Source organism: Conger conger, chromosome 9 (assembly GCF_963514075.1).
Source record: "Conger conger chromosome 9, fConCon1.1, whole genome shotgun sequence".
NCBI lineage: Eukaryota > Metazoa > Chordata > Actinopteri > Anguilliformes > Congridae > Conger > Conger conger.
In genome coordinates, this window is record NC_083768.1 from 25044377 (window position 1) to 25062992 (window position 18616).

General features: G+C 47.9%; 1 protein-coding gene across 1 annotated transcript in view; it reads right to left on the minus strand.

Moving 5' to 3' along the window:
• The window catches only part of sdc3 (syndecan 3), a 33409-nt gene extending 15697 nt beyond the window's left edge, over positions 1-17712 (minus strand). Inside the window, exon 1 of the mRNA XM_061255848.1 lies at positions 17025-17712. Within this exon, the coding sequence (XP_061111832.1) occupies positions 17025-17087 (63 nt within the window). The 5' untranslated portion in view covers positions 17088-17712. The remainder of the gene's footprint in view (positions 1-17024) is intronic.
• Positions 17713-18616: the final 904 nt, after the last annotated feature.

Sequence of the window (18616 nt, forward strand, 5' to 3'; positions counted from 1 at the left end):
TTTCGAATACCTCCTACTCCTGTCTTGGTGCATTCTACAGCCTATTCCACCTCTATTCCCAGCATACTGCCTCCAGTCCCCATCATACCGTGACCTGCTACCCTGACTCCCCTTGTTACTTCCTCTCCTCATTTTCCAGCCCCTACCAAGCCTTCTATTACCCCTTCTCCCCCATGCTACCCCATCGTCTCCCTGGCTCCCCCCTGACATGGGCGAGAGCAGACAGAAGGCTCCGATTGGTTTGGGTGAGAAAGGCCAGCTGTTAGTGACAAGGAGGGAGGGGCCTGTATTTGACAGGCAGGCTGTGTTGTGTTGGCACAAGCGAAATGTGCCTGAATTATTCATTCCAAGCTGCTCTCCTGCAGAGACGGGCATCTCTGTCCACTCCAATGCACGGCTCCTCTGGCTCTATTTCATCTGGCCCCCTCCCCTCCTGCCCCCTTCCCCCCTGCCCCCCTGCCCCCCAGCCCCCCTGCCTCCACGCCTACCGCCTCACCTCCCCCCCGTGATCCGGGAGACAAAGGGCATGTAGCTCCTGGCTGCAAGCTCACATCGTCTCACGCCTCAGAGTCAAAGACAGGGTAAAGGTCACAAGGTTTTAACTACAGGGTCACTCCTCACTGTGTGTGTGTGTGGGTGAATGCAAATATATACGATAGTGCTTGCACTTGTATGAATGTGTTGAGTGAAGCTGTGTGCATGTAATATTAAGAATGAAATTAGTGAAGGCATTAAGTCAAAAAGGTGTGTGAGCATGTGTGTGTGAGAGAAGTGTACCTGTGCCTGTATATATGAAGCTGTCCTACTTTTAGCGTTTGCTTAAATTCTGGTTTAATGCATTACGTAATGTGCTGTGTTATTTATATTGGTGCGCATGTCTTTGTCAGCATTTTGTTTGTATGTTTTATGCGCATCCATATGTGCATGTTTTATGTTGTATTTTATGTCACAATAGGGAATGTGTGGATGTGCACGTCAGTGTATGTGTGTGTGTGTGTGTGTGCGGTTAGTAAGTGTGTGCGCATGTGTGTGTGTGTGTGTGTGCGTGTGTGCGTATGTGTGCTTCAGCTCAATGGCGTCTTTATTCTAGGCAGCAGGAGCAAAGGGCCCTCCTGTGGATCATAACTTTTCTCGTGTTCCTAAGAAACTTTTCAAAAAGGCTCAAAAATGCGGGTGTGTGTGTCCCTGCACACATCCAGCCCCTTTTGTTTTTGTGCACGTTCCTCCAGCCCTCTTCCCCCTCCCCATGAGCACGTCTCCGTCTGCACCTCCCCGCACAGCTGGGGGGGGCCAGGGGGACGGGGATGGAGGGGCAGGGGGCGCGGAGGGGGCCATTGCCGCGGGCTGTTCCTTTTGGAAAGAAGGGCAGAGAGGGAGGGGGGTTGTTTACAAAGCTCTTTGACTGCTCCTGGAGACTCTAGTTCAAGTGCTGCGGCACAAAATGACATTAGACACCTATTATTCTATTTAAACCACTCACAGCTTCTGGGAAAAGCCTGAGGTTTTTCACTACTCGCCTGGTGTAAATGAATGAGCGGAGCTTCCAGCTCTATTAACAGTGATGACAGGATCTCAGCATGTGCCGTGATGTTTTAGGGGGAATCTAAGATGGCTCCCTTTTAGAGCTCAATTAGCTGGACATGGAGCTTAACCGACAAGCCCAAATACCTTTACGTTTTTGTTCCCCTTTCCACAACACCTCTAAAGCATAGCGTTTTTTTTTTTTTTAAGGCAGAACATCCAGCAGATAGCCGTCAGAGGTGTCAAATCCAGATCAGTGTTCAATTAAAAGCTCGGTCCAGGATAATTAGCTGATCTCAGCTGGAGTGAGAATGGGCGTACGCGGGGTTCTGCCAGGACGAAGGCAGGGGAAACCCACCGCGCGAAGCGGCAGTAAAAGAAGATGATTAGAGCACCAGACTCTGAGTCTGCAGTCTATCGCCGTCTACACCAGAGCTGCACTTCACCTCCACAGAAGTGAAGGGAGACTGAGGCCATGTTAGCCCTGAGTCAACCTGAAAGGGGTGGAGCTACCACATTCCATCAATCACTCACCGGTGCGTTTTTTTCTACAGGTAAGAGGTAAAACATTTGACTGTTTTAGTACCCTGGTGTAAAATCCAGCTATTACCAGCTGGAATTACCAGCTACCATCCATCCATCCATCCATCCATTATCTTAACCCGCTTATCCTGAACAAGGTTGCAGGGGGGCTGGAGCCTATCCCAGCATACATTGGGTGAAAGGCAGGAATACAGCCTGGACAGGTCGCCAGTCCATCGCAGGGCACACACACCATTCACTCACACACTCATACGCATGGGCAATTTAGGCTCTACAATCAAACAAACATAGCTTGAGCAGGTAAGGAACAGGTCTGACTGGTCAACCAGCTACCAGCAGTTTCAAAACCTAGCTTGAGTTGTTTTTTTCGGCAGGGTATGATCCAGTGACTCTGTGCCCACAGTGGGTTTCACAATGGAGAGGGGGCTGCAAGTGCTGCCAGTTGTAGCATGACTACATCCACGGGTTAGCGAAAGGACGGTAGCATGGCTACATCCACAGGCTAGCGAAAGGATGCTAGCATGGCTACATCCACAGGCTAGCGAAAGGATGCTAGCATGGCTACATCCACAGGCTAGCGAAAGGACGGTAGCATGGCTACATCCACAGGCTAGCGAAAGTATGCTAGCATGGCTACATCCACTGGGTGGAGAACAAACGCTGGCATTGCCACATCCACGGGCTGGGGAACAGAAGCTAAGCCGAGGAGCCGTGAGGGTAGCACGTCACCCCGGATGAGTCAGACTGCGCGGCTCGTCTGATAAATGACAGAACAGACGTGAATGAACAAACGAAGCACTCTGCTCTGATGAGAGTCACATTTGACCAGAGTCTTCTGATTCTCATCAGCGGTGCATTCTGTGATCCCAGAGGAATTATCCCATTGAACACGACCCAAAGAGCCGGCGGTCAGGCCGAACAACGTACATTTCAATTAGCCTAATTCAACTGTGAAATATTGTATAGTTTCAAATACAACTGCACCCCTGCCACAAAGCACTGTATGAATTTCAAGTTCACTCAGTGCAGATAATGACTGCACTGCAAGTCATTGCAAGGTGATGCGCTTTCATTCTCAGACAGAAATGAATATAAATTAATTATTTGTCATTACTCCGTAGATGTACTTGCTTTCTGTCAGGAACATCATGAAAATTAACAACAATCAACTAGGCAATTCTTCATTTTCCAGTTAGGGAAAAACCAAAGGAATGCAAATCCATATAATTTTTTTGCAATCTCTCAAAAGCCACAATGAACGCATGCTTGCCAATGACCAAATTATTCAAATAGCAGAAGCTGAACTGTCCATAAGACTTGGGTTTTGCTTCCTATCTAGAGGCATACTGTCAATGACAGCCAAGAGGCTGCCCTATCAGTGACACAGAAACCATTTCAAGCGTGAACAACACAGGAGTTGAAGACAGAAAACAACTTTAGCTTCAAGGAGGAAGGTCAAAACCATGGACGGAATTGATTATGTTTATGTGACAAAACACCGGTTAACCCCTTATCTTCCTTAACACACCGATACGACGCCAGCATTGTATTTGATCATATGACCGTTTTTCAAGACATATGACCGTTGAAATGCACGTGATTCCTTGGCCTTTCTATGACTTTACTTTAGGGCGCCTTAGCCCATTATGGGTTAAGAGGAGACAACTGTCTGGACCCAATACAAAGAAAAAATTCAGCATGTGGCAGTTTGCTTTTTGAAGTAACGTGTATTCATGAGCATGCACTAAATTTGGAAACCCATGCCCCAAACATTGTACTTCTTCAGAAAAGGCCTTTTGTCAAGAGATATTAATTGGGTTGCTTTGTGTTCAGAATCCTCACAGAAGGGGAGATGGTGTGAATTCTGAATCTGCGGAGAGGCCAAAGCTTAACTGCAAACAGTGAACAGCATTCAGCACTGCTGTTATAAATGGGCTTGACATCTCTGCTGTAAGGCAGAGGCAGCACCTACTGTATCCCAGTCTAATGTCTCTGCCTGAACCCGGCTCCCGACAAGGTCTGGCCAAGCCTCGACAATGTGTACGTAAGTTTTAGAGTGTGTGTGTGTGTGTGTGTGCCCTCGAGCCTTGGACCCACAAACACACTCAAACAAACATGCAGACATACACACACTCACAAACAAACATACACACAGACACAGACACACTTACAAACAAACATACAGACACACTCGCAAACATACACACACACATACACACATGCGTGCAGCCACACATACACACACATATAGACACACGCACAGACACAGAACAAGAGGAAGGCAAGACTACATCATTAATACTGTACATTCACACTTAAACTTACACACACACCCTCACAAACAAACATACACACAGGCACACACACACACACACAAACATACAGGACTGCATCATTAATACTGTAAGTGTTCTCAGAGGAGTACAGAGGTGTGGGGAAGACAGCGACAAGACAGAGAGAGGGAGCGAGAGAGACAGCCCAGCAGAGAGGCGATGATAGCGCAGAGCAGCAGAGGGACAAGAGGAAGGAGACAAAGAGAGAAAGGTAGGGACAGTGTCAGAGCCGGCAGATGAATGTTGGGCTTGCTGCAGGCTCTCAGAGCACCCCTCCCAGGAAAAAGGGATATTTATAGGGAGAGAAAAATCTAATCACACCGACGAAATTCAATCTCAAACTCGCAAACAAAACCTGAAAGAAGCGCTGTTGGACCTTAATGCAATCGGCTACAGAATCCGGGCCCGGAAAGCGTTCAAATGACCTCTCTGACCCTGCCCGCTGACGCAGGTCCCGCACAGGGCCGCAGTGTTGGGACGGATAAAAAGGAAAACAGGGGGTGGCAGTATTTCCGGGGGTGGAGCAGGGGGCAGGCAGTGTGCAGACAGGGTCTCGAGTGTACCAGGACCCGCTAATCACACACTCAGAAAGCCTCATTTTTCAAGTGTCAACAACAATTTACTGCCGTGGCTCACACAAAAGGCCCAGAGTGAAAAAGACAGAAGACAGCATACAGATATGGAGTTCATTCACTGTGCCACCTTAGTGGTTACTATGGAGGGGGTCATTGCATGACTGAGGAAAGGTATCACAGGTGTGCAGCATTTCCAGGGTACTGAAGGTCACTGCATTGATGGGGTGCAGAATTACAGATGGACGTTTTCAAGGTACAGTAAAAAGCGTGCAGGCATGCGAACGCTTTGGAAGGCCTCGCTCCTAACCCAGCTCAGCCTGCCTCGGTGACTGTACTGTTGGCCCTCTGTGCTGGATTAGGGTCATGAGTACTTTAGGACGGGGCTGTTAATTGCACAGCTAATGTGGTTATTAGCATTGGCTAGCTCCCCTCTGGCCACACTCCTAACCTGCCTGTGGCCAGCTGTGACAAGCAGGGATGTGTGACATCAGCATAGCCGCTTCTCCCCTTCCTCTCTCAATCATACCTCTCATTCCCGCTCTCATTCTCTCTCCCTCTCATCGATAATCCTTTGACCAGGTTGTTTCTGCGCTGCCCTGCTCTCACACAATCTCCTTCATCTGCACTAAGCTCTTTATGAACTGTGTTTAACCAGGAGTCTATCTCTCTCATCCCCTCTCTCCTCCCTCCCTCCCTCCCTCCCTCTCATCCCCCCCAGCCTCCAGCCTCTCTGTTACATTGTTATTAATGCCCTCCTGCTGCGAGCTATTGCTTACTGATTTATTGCTGAAAACATATAAAACGCAACTCAAAATCAGAAAGGCAACGAAGTGGCTAAGCTACTAAAAATATCAGCTTCTGCAACCACACTACGACTCAAATTACAAAGCCAAAATGAAGAAATAAATACATTATTTATTAATATTACATATTTATTAAATATTTCCAGAGGACACTGCATACACTCAGCTGGTGTTGTGTGTGATTATTATGACAGCAGAAGCACAGCGATGAAAAGATTCTGGTATCTCCCCCTCCCCTGGCCCCCAGCTCATTTCATTCCCAAAAACAGCAGAACCTGGGGAATTCAAAATCAAAAGTGCAGTTAAGGATCTTACAAAAATAGGAATGGAAAATACTAGCGCATCGGCATCGATATATAATGGTACTCGACAGCAAACGGCATTGACACACAGTCGCATACGTTCTTAAAACATTTGGATACGCTGGACACAGATGCTCAGACAATTGGACACATGGCTACATTGACCACAAAGAAGCAAGAACATATTTCTCAGACACACAATGGGCTGCAGACGTGCATAAAGATGACAGTCCCTCCCTTTGGGTCAAGCAATGCAAATCTTAACACCACAACCTGCTTCTCAGCTCAGGGCCTCGTGGATTTGGTGTATTTCTCCCCCCCAGCTCAACCCTTCTAGTTCACCATTACAAATTCTCTCCTACTCATATTTATGAGACCATGGTCTAATAAACATGCACACCCCCGAACATGTGTTAAGGGACACATGCGCACATATACAGACATACAAACAAACACACACACGCACACACACAAACACACATACACACATACAAACAAACACACAAACACACGCACACATACACATATACACACATACAAACAAACACACACACACACACGCACACACACACACATACACACATACAAACAAACAAACGCATACAAAAAGACACAGGCATAAACGGCAGATACTTTCATGTTTAATCTGAATAGTTCTGGATTAGATAATCTCATCCAATAGGAACGTGTGTGTGTGTGTGTGTGTGTGTGTGTGTGTGTGTGTGTGTGTGTGTGTGTGTGACTGTGTGAGTGAGAGAGCGTGAGAGAGAGGGAGAGATGGTGTGTGAGTCTGTAAGTCTGTGTCTGTACAGATGACCAGGCCCTGCTGTCAACTGCTGAATAGGGATTCAAGTTGAACCTGCCTCTGCTGGAGTACTGTCAGAATAGAGTTTGGCCATGGCACTGTGTGTCAAGTAGACAATAAATAAAAAACAAAAATCCAGATCACTAGGGAAAAAAGACTCAGGGCAAGGCTTATTTAATAAAGTAGCCCTTCAAGTTTTAGTATCTGAAGGTATTTATTCAGCAAGCTTCTAGACACCAACAAAGACGCAATGGGGAGCTTTAGATTTGAAGTGAATGAACGGGAAGAGGGAGTGCATAGGCTGTTCCAACACACAAAGAGAGTAAACCCCAAATTAAACTTCCTTTAAAAGAATCTGGCGAAACAAACTTGAATCAGTCAGTTCATGGGCCTCAAAACTGGAACAAATGCCCCACAGAACAGTACACAGCCTGCTAGCCAGCAAACCAGCTAAGTCCGAGACCCAACACCACTAACTGCTACTAATGCTGGGGACAGCCTCTTCCAAACAAACATAATTAGAGTCAACCAAACTATAATACCACGCAGTCAGAACTAGGTTAGGCAATCCTCTGGGAAACACATGCACATGCGCACACACACCAAAGCAAGGAGGGAATAAAGCGCTCTAAACACAGAAAAACAGAGCCATGGAAAACTACCTGGAATACACGGAGAGGACCTGGACAATGTACAGAGGTACTGGGTGAGTGTAGCCAAGCCCGGCTGTCACAGAGTCCACACTGCTTAGTGACGCCGTGGCCCAAATATAAAGAAAATGAGACATGGGCCTGAACTTTAGTGATTTAAACCCGACAACTTTGCACACATTGCAGATATCTTCCACCAAATGAACCAGAGCAGCCTTCCGGAGCGAGGAAAATGACCTAAACCCTCGGGGGAAAGAAGGAATTGCGACAAGGACGTCGCAATGCGCAGCTGCCTGCCGCAACCCGCCAGGCAAAGACAAAACCTGAAGCGTGTCGACAGGGGGCCAAATCTCTGAAAACCACCAGAATGTGTACCATTCACCCAGTGCTGCTTTTCGAGAAAAAACGTATGAATGTGTGCCCTCCGTTTAAAGCCACTCACAAGAAAGCGTAGTTGAACAGACAAACAGCATCAGCAAGTGTTGTAGCTTTTGCTTGGGGCGCATCGTCACGACCCATAGGGCCGTACGGTGTATCTGCTGCAGACGAGATGAGGCGAGGGAGAGCGAGGCATCCTGACCCACTAACTGCCACAGCTCCCGCCTCTGTCAGGGAATCTGCTGAATTATTCACAGGCAAACACCCCCACGCCCCCCCCCTCTCCCCCTCCCAACTCCTCCATCACGACTACCGTACCCGCCTGCTTCCACACAGGAAGTCCCTTCATCGCTCAGTCTACCGTCACCTCTCAAAGGCCAGCTCTATAAATAACCCTCCTGCGTTTCACTGCATTCCGTGCTTTCCGCTGCTCCTCTCCCACACACGCCTCATTAACGTGCCCCCCCCCCCCACCTCCCTTCCTGCTGTAACTGATCCTGCTACCCCAGGGACAAAAGAGCGGTCAGTGTACCATATGAAGCCTCTACAGGGCGTGTAGCGCTCTGACCCCTGTACCCACAGCCACAACAGCGCCGCTCGATACGGCGTGCGCCGCTTCCTCCTACAGCCGACACCCAGCATTCAGCGCGCCTAAGCCCAGGGGAGGCTGGACACCTGCCAAACACCCCAAAAACCAAATAGGATTAATTACCCCGGAAATGGACACCGAAACTCGCCACATATACAGTGTCGGGGGAAAAGAATATTCACCCCTTCCTGATTTCCTCTATCACAGCATATTTGTTTCATATCATTAGACAAAATTTAATATTAGACAGAGGGAAACCGAGTAAACACAAGAATTACTTCATTTATTTAACGAAAACAAAGTTCTCAAACATCCATATAATCTGTGAAATGTGATTTCCCCCTTAATCAACCAATTAACCAAATGTAATTGATTTAATTACATTCAGCGGACTGACCACAGGCAGGCTTGATTGCAGCCAGCCCTGTTGACTCTAACCTTCACTCAAATTGAAGCTTACCATGAGAGTGAAGTAGTCACCACAATGTTTGTACAAGCACACTAGGCTATGATCAAAACAATTCCAGAACAGATGAGAAAACTAGTTGAAATATGTAAAAAAGGCTCAACAGCCAGGAGAAATGGACTATATGAGACTCCCCCTTAACTTCACAGGGACTAGCCTGAAATAAAGACTGGCATTTTCACATCTGCAATGTCTTCCTCAGAGTAAAAAAGGCCTGTCGATTAAACAGTATGCATTGCTCTGAGCTACAGTGTGCTCCACCGCTTCTTATTTCGGACTGGGTAAGGAGTCTCATATAGTTGTTGAAATGTATCAGTGGGGAAAGGGTTACAAAGCCATTTCAGGCTCTGGGACTCCACTGAATCCCAGTAAGAGCCATTATCTCCAAGTGGAGAACATTGGAACAATGCTGAATCGTCCCAGGAGTGGCTAGCTTGCCAGAAATTCTCCAAGGCTGCAGCGACAGCTCATCCAGGAAGTTAGAAACTATCCCAGAAGAACATCCACCTACAAATTTGTCTGAATGAAAGCAGTGCTGCACAGAAGAGTGGTCCTTCCACATCGATGTGAATGACTGATATTAAATTACAGGAAGCGTTTGGTTGCAGTTTTTGTCTCTACAGTTAGGGTGGGGTAACCAGTTAAGTTCAAGGGGGCAATTACCTTTTCACATTGTTGATATGGGTGTTTGATATCTTTCTTCATTAAATAAATAAAATCATTTTACTAAATGTTTTGTGAATACTCAGGCTAGAGTATTGGCTTATCTGCTAAAGATGCTGTGGAGCATTTAATTTACCTGTTAGAGACGCTCAAATGCATTTAGTAGCTACAAAAGCCTTAGACAAGGGGACACTAAGCATGCCTTTGGCAGGCATTTCATAGCATTTAGAAAATGCGCTATTATAGCAGCGCTTCAGCGGTCAGGGTGTCTGTTATACCACTGTACTCGCTACAGAAAGTGGGCAGGCAAGACAGATCCGTTCCGCCCGCCATAAGGAGTTCTGCTCTGCTGCCTGCATGTTGCAGTGAGCAATATCCCTCTCTCACGTCACAATCCATCAATGACAAGGTACAGTAAGAGAGAAAGAGAGAAAGATAGAGAGTTTTGGTGTTGGAAGACAAAGCGGTCTGCGCGCGTGAGCATCCAGAGATGTGAGATTATCACGTCGGGTCAACGTACGGTCACCAACAAGCGGGGCTAAGATCATCCACCCAGGTCTGCATCGCTCCAGTGCTGCATTGGCCCAGCAGCCAACACAACAAGCACCTGGACTACTTCTCCCTTTCGCCAGGGTCTGATCTGCCCTTCCTCTCCCGGCTTCTGCCTGGCAGGAAATGGACCTCATTCCCAGGTCCCCGCGGGAGGGGATCGGATTTCGGCGTCCACCGATACGCCTGCGCTCTCTCCCCACTCACCCGGCTCGTTAACCTAATCATCTCCTCGGGGCCATTAACGGAAGCGCGGGCGTCTGAGAGAACCGACATCTGCTGAATAAACACAAACACACTCGCACCCCTGGAGGAGGAGCGCGGAGAGGGAGACCCAGATACGAGGAGAGAGGGAGGACAGGGGCAGGGAAGAGAGGGAGGAGAGCCGGAGTAGAGGACAGACAACAAAGGAGACGGAAGAGGCGGAGGAGACAGAGGAGGACTGCGAGGAGGAAGAGGTCATGAGACGAAGGAAAATGAAGTGAGGAAAGAGAGTAGAGAGAGACGCAGCGTGGAGGAGTTGATTGGAGAGAGCGCAAGGTTTGTTACGAGCTCCGGAGTTGGATGCAATTTGAAACAAAAAGACGAGTATTACCGCAGGCCAGCTGGGCCAGATTTAACCGTACTAGAACACAATATACTTCCTCACATACACACACAGGAAAGCGCCCAAATGCACAGACAGTCCATTAAGACACAATGTCACACAGACACAAAGCAGACGAGCAAACAATACTGGTCTCTCTCTTTCTCTCTTCCAAATACAGTGGCTGTTCTGTCTGGTGTAAAGAACCATGGGTTCCTCTAAACAGTTGTCCAAGGATTTCAGAATTAAATGGTATGTTTGTAGAAAAAATGGTTAAGCCTTTGTGGAGAAGAACATCTTTCCAACTGCGAAGCATGGAGGTCGATCCATAATGCTTTGGGGTTGTGTGGCAGCTGGGGGCACAGGAAACATTGTGGAAGGAAGAATGGATTCCACCAAATATCAAGAAATTGTAGAGGCTAATGTTTCGAAGGTCAGTCGTTGAAGACACTGAAGTTGAAGAGAGGTTGGATATTCCAGCAAAACAATGATCAAAACCATACCTTGAAATGAACCATGATTTCAGGGTGGCTTCTGTTCTCTTAGATATTAATTGCAAAAGGCTTTTTGACCAGGGGCGCCCAAATATTTGCACACTAATGTAGCTCATATGAACTACTGAACAGCAGCAATGTACAACAATGGTTAGAATGAAGAACACTGCTCACAAACAATAAATATATAATGAGCGTGTGTGTATGTGTATGTGTGACATGAATACATTTCATGCATGATTGTGCGTTTGCTCGTCTGCGTGTGTCTAAGTAGGGCAGTGTGACTCCAGACGTTGGAGCTGCCACTGAACTCTGACCCCTGGGGAGGGGGAGGGGCTGCAGACAGTGTGCTGAGCGGCAGTATTAGCCGGATGATGCACTAATGTGGGAGGGTTCACACTATGCACACGCCCGCTCTTCAGTGGGACGGCAGCGCCCTACATTTCCTACAGCCACAATGTCAGTATTTAGAGCAAGGCGGCAGAAAATAAGATCCAAAATGGTAGGGCGGTTTTGGAGTACCTCCTGCCGGGCTCCGCCCACCACTGCTCTGTTATTATGAGTCTCGTTTTAGCTCAGAGGTCCGCTGGAGCTGCCACTGTGGAACGAACACAAACACCAGCCTGCACCCCCAAACCCAGCCACACACTCCCCAAATACAGCCTGCACCTCCAAACCCAGCCACACACTCCAAAATACAGCCTACACCCCCAAACCCAGCCACACACTCCCCAAATACAGCCAGCACCTCCAAACCCAGCCAAACACTCCCAAATACAGCCTGCACCCCCAAACCCAACCACACACTCCTCAAATACAGCCTGCACCCCCAAACCCAACCACACACTCCCCAAATACAGCCTGCACCCCCAAACCCAGCCACACACTCCCAAATACAGCCTGAACCCCCAAACCCAGCCACACACTCCCCAAATACAGCCTGCACCTCCAAACCCAGCCAAACACTCCCAGATACAGCCTGCACCCCCAAACCCAGCCACATACTCCCAAATACATGGCCAGTGCCCCCAAACCCAGCAAAACTGTCTCAGCACACAGCTAGTGCCACAAAACACACAAAAGCCACATGACCAGACACAGTCCTGAATATCCAACACATGCCATGACTCTCATTCATTCTGCCCAAACCTCCACCTCCCACTCCCCTTGTTGTTGAGTAAGCTGGGTGAGGCGTTATTTGACTTATTCTCAAAGCGTAAGATTTTTGTACAAATACAGCTCTGACCGGACAGCTACAATTAACTCTCCAAGGCTTCACTGGCTCCTGCAGGCTGCTCATGCAGGTAATCGCTCATAATGCAATTGTTACATTCGATTATCGACCGTGTTGAGTGGCGGGCCTGATAACGGAAAGGGAACGTTTCACTGGTGTTCGATAAAGCGCTCCGCTATCGGCACCAGCGCAGGAAATTTGTACAGGAAAGGGGGCCCTCCTGACTGCAGCATTTCCACAGTCGTAATTTCCCGAATTGTGTGACAGCATTCCATGTTGCGGAACACTTCTCTGATCTGGCTCTATGAACAGCTTACAGTCTCTCCTGGGTTCTGTCGGAAAGATGCTGCAGTTGCATTTTCTCTCTTATATCATGGGTCCTTTTTATTATTTTACCGGTGTTTTACTCTCGTATGTCAAACGTCTTCCATTTTTAAAAGCAGCGGTACACTAATGCTCAAACCAGGTGCCACTGCTGGAAACTTGAAGCCTTTTTTTTTTTTTGGCCAAACCATGAATCCGCTCTCCGATTAGATTATTACCCATGATTCCTCACGAGGGCCAGAGCAGCACCCGGGCCAACAATGGCTTCTGACATTCAACACCCCCTTATATGAAACTGTAATGCTCTAAACGAGGAAAAATCAATCCCTTCCAAAAGGAGGAAATGTGAATTACAAAACCACAGCCAGAGCTGAGTGCTCTTGTATCGAGTGTTCAGTCAAACTGAGATGCAATAGACAATAAGGCAACAGCAATCCCTCCTCCCTGCCTGCTCTCTTCCTCCATTCTTCCCTCCATTTTTCCCTCCTGCTCTCTCTCTCCCTCCCTCCCTCCCTCCTTTCCTCAGCAGCCAGCACAGGTAGCTCAGCAGTGCGGCTCCAGTGCTGCCCCTCCCCCCCGCACGGCTGGTGAAGACAGCATCTTAATTAGCTGGGCTCTGCTGCTGTGGCGACAGTGGAACGCTGGATGGAGAGAGAGAGAGAGAGAGAGAGAGAGACAGAGAGGCAGAGAGGAGAGAGAGAAGCGGAGGGAGGGAGGGAAGAAGAGAGAGGGAGAGAGAGGGGGGAAGCAGAGGGAGGGAGAGATGGCGAGAGAAAGAGAGAAAGAGAGAAAGAGAAAACGAGATCCTGATAGAGCTGTCACAGAAGCATCACCCGTAGGTTGCCATGACGACGACCGCGCAGGTAGAGCAGCAGTCTCCAGAGACTCGGCTCTGATGGTCTGTGCACACTCTACACTCGCATTTTTTCTTTTGCCTCTCCTCTCCTCTCCTCTTCTCTCTGCCTACCCCTTTCCTCTCCACCTGCACCAACACCCCTCTCTGCTAAACCCACAGTCCAAGACATTACTCTCCTTAGGGCTTTGGATGAAAATATAGCCACACGCCCGTGCACAGAAACACAGCCAATCAGCACTTCTCTACAGATAAAACACTGCAGAACTCACTGCTTCACCGAAACACACTCCAATCCGCCTGTTCTGTGAGGAGCGGCCTTTCAGACCAACTCCAGGTATTACCTCGCCGTGAAGCGGTGACCGTACAGCCCTTCCCTCCAAACAGGTAAGGCTGTACAAAGAAACAACAGCCCAGCCTCAACACCTGCAGAAAGCTGCAAACACGTCTTCATCCTCAAAATAAAGTTGTCCAGCCACCCCCCCCACCCCTCCCACCAAACACAGCCGCACTCTGTGATGAAAAATCATCCCTGTCCAATCACTCCACCGGAATGCTGTCCAGTACTCGCCTATGGTGTATGTGTCTGTGTGCTTGATATAAGGAGTGTGTGTTATAGGTCTGACTAAAGGAAGGCTGTGTGTGCATGTTATAGGTGTCTTGAAAGGAGGGGTGTGTGTGTGTGTGTGTGTGTGCATTATATGTGTGTCTAAAGGAGGGCTGTGTGTGAGTGTGTGCATGTGTGCGTGTGTGTGTTATAGGCATGGCAAAAGGAGGGGTGTGTGCATGTCTATGTATCTGTGTGGGAGTGTATGCACGCATGTACGTGTGTTATAGATGTGGCAAAAGGAGGGGTATGTGTGTGTGTGTGCATGTGTGTGAGTGCTTGTGCGTGCGTGCGTGTGTGTGTGCATGTGTGTGAGTGCTTGTGCGTGCGTGTGTGTGTGTGTGTGTATGTTATAGGCGTGTCTAAAGGAGGGTGTGAAGGTGCCACTTACAGTCAGTGCAGTCAGGGTCAGCTGTTTGCACAGACACTCTTTATCCAATCATTTGAGTGCCTGAGGGGGAGACACTTCCTGCATCAAATCACTTCACACCATACATTCCACACCCTCCCCATCCCTCTCTTTCTCACTTTCTACTTCTCAGGCTTTCTTGCTCTCTCTTTCTCCCTCCCCCTCTTTCTCCCTCTATGGCTGCCTTTGTCCTATCTCCTGCAGCACAAAACAGTGATTCATGGCCCAGAACTCAGCGTGACTCTTACACACTTCCTCACACGCACACTGAAACACTTTCTTGCACGCATACACACATATGCACATTTTTGCTTGCAACCACTTCCTTACGAACACACACATATGCAATTGAATAAGCACACACGCATGTACACACACACACTCTGGCTCTGGAGCACAGAGACTTAAGTAGCTGCTTTCTGTTAATCATGCACGCCACACCAGTCCCAACACACACCCTGAGCCTCACTAGCACGCGAACGCACCAGAGACACTGCTCAATATAACCCCTGAGCTGAAACACCCTAACAGGGACTTCTCTAGAGGACACGGATCTCAGGCCTGCGAGATGGTGGTGCACAAATGACTCAAACCCACCCCCCACCCTCCACCCCCACTTCCTGTCCAATCAAGTTTCATGTCATGTCTACCTGGATAACAGGCCTAGCGAAAGCCGGTTGCCCATCATCAATGCAGAGGGTGTGTGTGTGTGTGTGTGTGTGTGTGTGTGTGTGTGTGTTGGAAATAGCACTGAACCCAGCCATGGTGTCTGCGGTTACATTTGTTAAATTCACCTGCGTGTGCACTCTGCTGTTCTGTATTGGGAAAAGAGCAGAGGGGAATTAGGCTGTAGCTACCGGAGATTGTGGGAAAGAGACTGGTCTGTACTAAGAGTGTTAACAAAAAGTGGTATGAATAATTATGGTCTATTCTGGGAAGAGAGAGGAGAGAACGAGCTCATACTGGGGAGGTAATGTGTGGCTTTTCTCCAAGTAAGAAAACGATTTTTACAAAGATCTTTGGTACTTAATGTGTTGGCTAATATGTAAAAATACACAAAAATGCTTGTTCTGAAAGTATTGGGAGAAAACATATACGTGTTTAAATGTTCAGTTAATATGAAGCTTTACAATAATAAGGCTACTGATAGTGATTATTATTCTCCAAATTTAGCCTTCTGTTCTGAGATTTATTTGGCAAAAAGGCGCCTGGCGTGCCTGTGGCAGAGAATCAAATTTCCAAACATTTACCTTCTCTTGCCTGCGATTCACAATGACATCACCTCTTTCCTCCGAGCCCGATCCCCCTCCCCCCTTTCCCCCCCCCCCCATCCTTCGCATATCCTCCAGACCCACCAGCGCACAGCCTCACCCCACCATCTCCCTCCGGACCCTGGTGAAATAGCGACACACATTTCCCGACTGACACCTTCACTCCAGCTCTGACCTCGGCCCAGAGAATATCCCCCCGCGCCGAACCTGTCGGTTTTATTCCAGAATTATACTGAGCTCCTCGCTTCCTACTCCACATCCGCAAAACCTGATAAAGATGCACGTGCAGTCTTGTGTGCGAAATAAAATCACTATTTCAATACATTAGGATTATTAGTTGAAATTAACTGCAGTAGTACTTTGGCTGGGACAGAAATGCTACAGACAGAGGAAATTGAACTGAACGTTATAATTAGGCCTTAATTGGAGGCAGCGCGTTAATTGTGTTTCCGACATCTACTATCAAAACATTCCGACTCCCCCAGCAAGGGTCCCTAAGTGGGTTTACACGACTAACGACATAGCAACGTGAAAAACGAGTGCCCCTCACGCCACAACGCCGTTATTCTGACCCGTAAAACTAACGTGGACGGTGGTAGCCTATAGTTTTAAAGATAACTGAACAAATTGTACGCTACGCGAAAATAAGATACCATGAGTAGCAGAAGCCGCTTGTTCGCAGCTCAGTGTGAACATCGTGGCAGAAATCACATTTCACACATCTCTGCAATTTCTGCAAATCCACCCAGCCAAACCCTTTGGAGATTTGGTTCTTTATGTAGTGCTCGTCTTGGGGAGTTAGCTAGGGCTGGCTAGCGGGATAATATGGGTCGATTGCAATACATTTACTACCGATCGCCTTGCAGCAAGTGAACAGCAGCCTACTACTGTTCATGAAGTAGAGCGTTCAGGAAAAGGCAGAGGCACATTAAACATCATTCAGTCAAGTACCAAAATCATGCTCTTGGACAGTGATCTCACCAACACAAAAGACGCGTCGCATTCATCCGAGGCATATTAGCCAGCTAACAACAATGGAACACAATGGAGTGGACCAGCTCACGCTTACCAGTGCAGTCTCCCCCAGTAGCGACGGGAGTAATGCCAACGCCATCCAACAAGGCAGAATCATGGTGCTCCAAACGCGACCGGCGGCACAGAGGTCGCACCTTCACCTTGTTATGCGTGTTGCTGAAACAAATAAAAACGTTTTTCCTCTTCTCGTTTCAGAATCCAACTTCAGTCCTCGCTCTCCTCTGGAGCATACATCCGTTTTATACTGATTTGAGAACACACTTAATCCCTCTCCAAGCCACAATCGGGCTGCCTTTTCTTGGTTCGAACGCAGAATAAAAGGGTCCGTGCGTTCTATTGTTTCCCCAATCCCTTTCTCATACCCCAATGTGCGTTCAGTAGGCTACCAGATAGATTTACTATCGGCAAGGGAGACACAAGACCTCACTCGCTCCCTGCGCTTAACTCTCTCTCTCTCTCTCGCACTCCCTTCTGCTCACTCTCCTCCCCCTCTCTATCCGCCTAAACGCGAGTGCTAGCGTGTGCAGGAAATGCCGTATGGTTCTATTGCACAGCTTGGGAGAGACGCGGTGTACGAGAGTGATTCCACTGGCAGGCGAGGATGCCCCCTGCAGATCGGCTCAGCTCCAGTGAGAAAGCCAGTTCCCTTTCCCCGGTTTCCCCGTGTCAGTATCAGGGTTCAATGAAAGCTGATGTATAGGCTAAGCGTAGCCGACGCGCGCCTCTTTGTTTTGGATTAAAATGAACTACATCGTCAAAAAAGGCAAACTGATCGAAATGTTGCAGCCTATAGGCTAGCAGACTAACGGTTTACTATAACCTGATTGTTGCTTAACATGTGCACGAAAAAAGGCCGTGCTCATTTTCATGGAGGTGTCAAGGTGGCTATCACGACGAAGACCGAGGACTGTAGGATCTCAAGATCGGAGCAAAACAGTGATAATAACCAAACCTACTCAGACTCGACAGTAACGGAAAAAATTGTCTTAACTATGCAATAAAAAAAGTCAAAGGGTAGTCTTTTCTGACGACCAAGGATCATTTTTGTAATTTGGTATGCTACCGAACGGCCTATAGGTTTCTATGAACATTAACATTCCCTTCAGGCACATTTCTCCCAGGTAATATTGTACATCATAACTGCATTTGGCAATTCCTAACGACTCATGCCTGCTAATAATGTTCTTATTAACGGTTCTAAAATGTATTGGTGGTAAACAGACTTAACTTTAAGGTTTCAGCGCTAGTCACCGAAATAATGACCTAGTTATCAAGTATAATACACTCAAATGTGAATTACAAATTACAGCCCTATATTGTAATGATTATGATTCACAGACGAGGTGACGTCACTCAAATAGGAATTACTAGATAATAGACTTTCGGTCCAGTGGTGGATAATCGAAGTCCGGACCCCCGCGAGGCGTCTTTACACCTTAGCGCCAAACGGGTATCATAAACGCTCCAAGAACCCTTTATTCCTGGTCATCCAAGCGTATCGAGTGCGCCTATTGTAAAATATCAGAAAACAGTGTCAATTCATTGTTTAGCTAGATGCAGGCTCTAGTCGTTTACATTTACATTCAAAGCAAGGGGCATTGCATATTGAGCCAGAGCAAGTAGCCT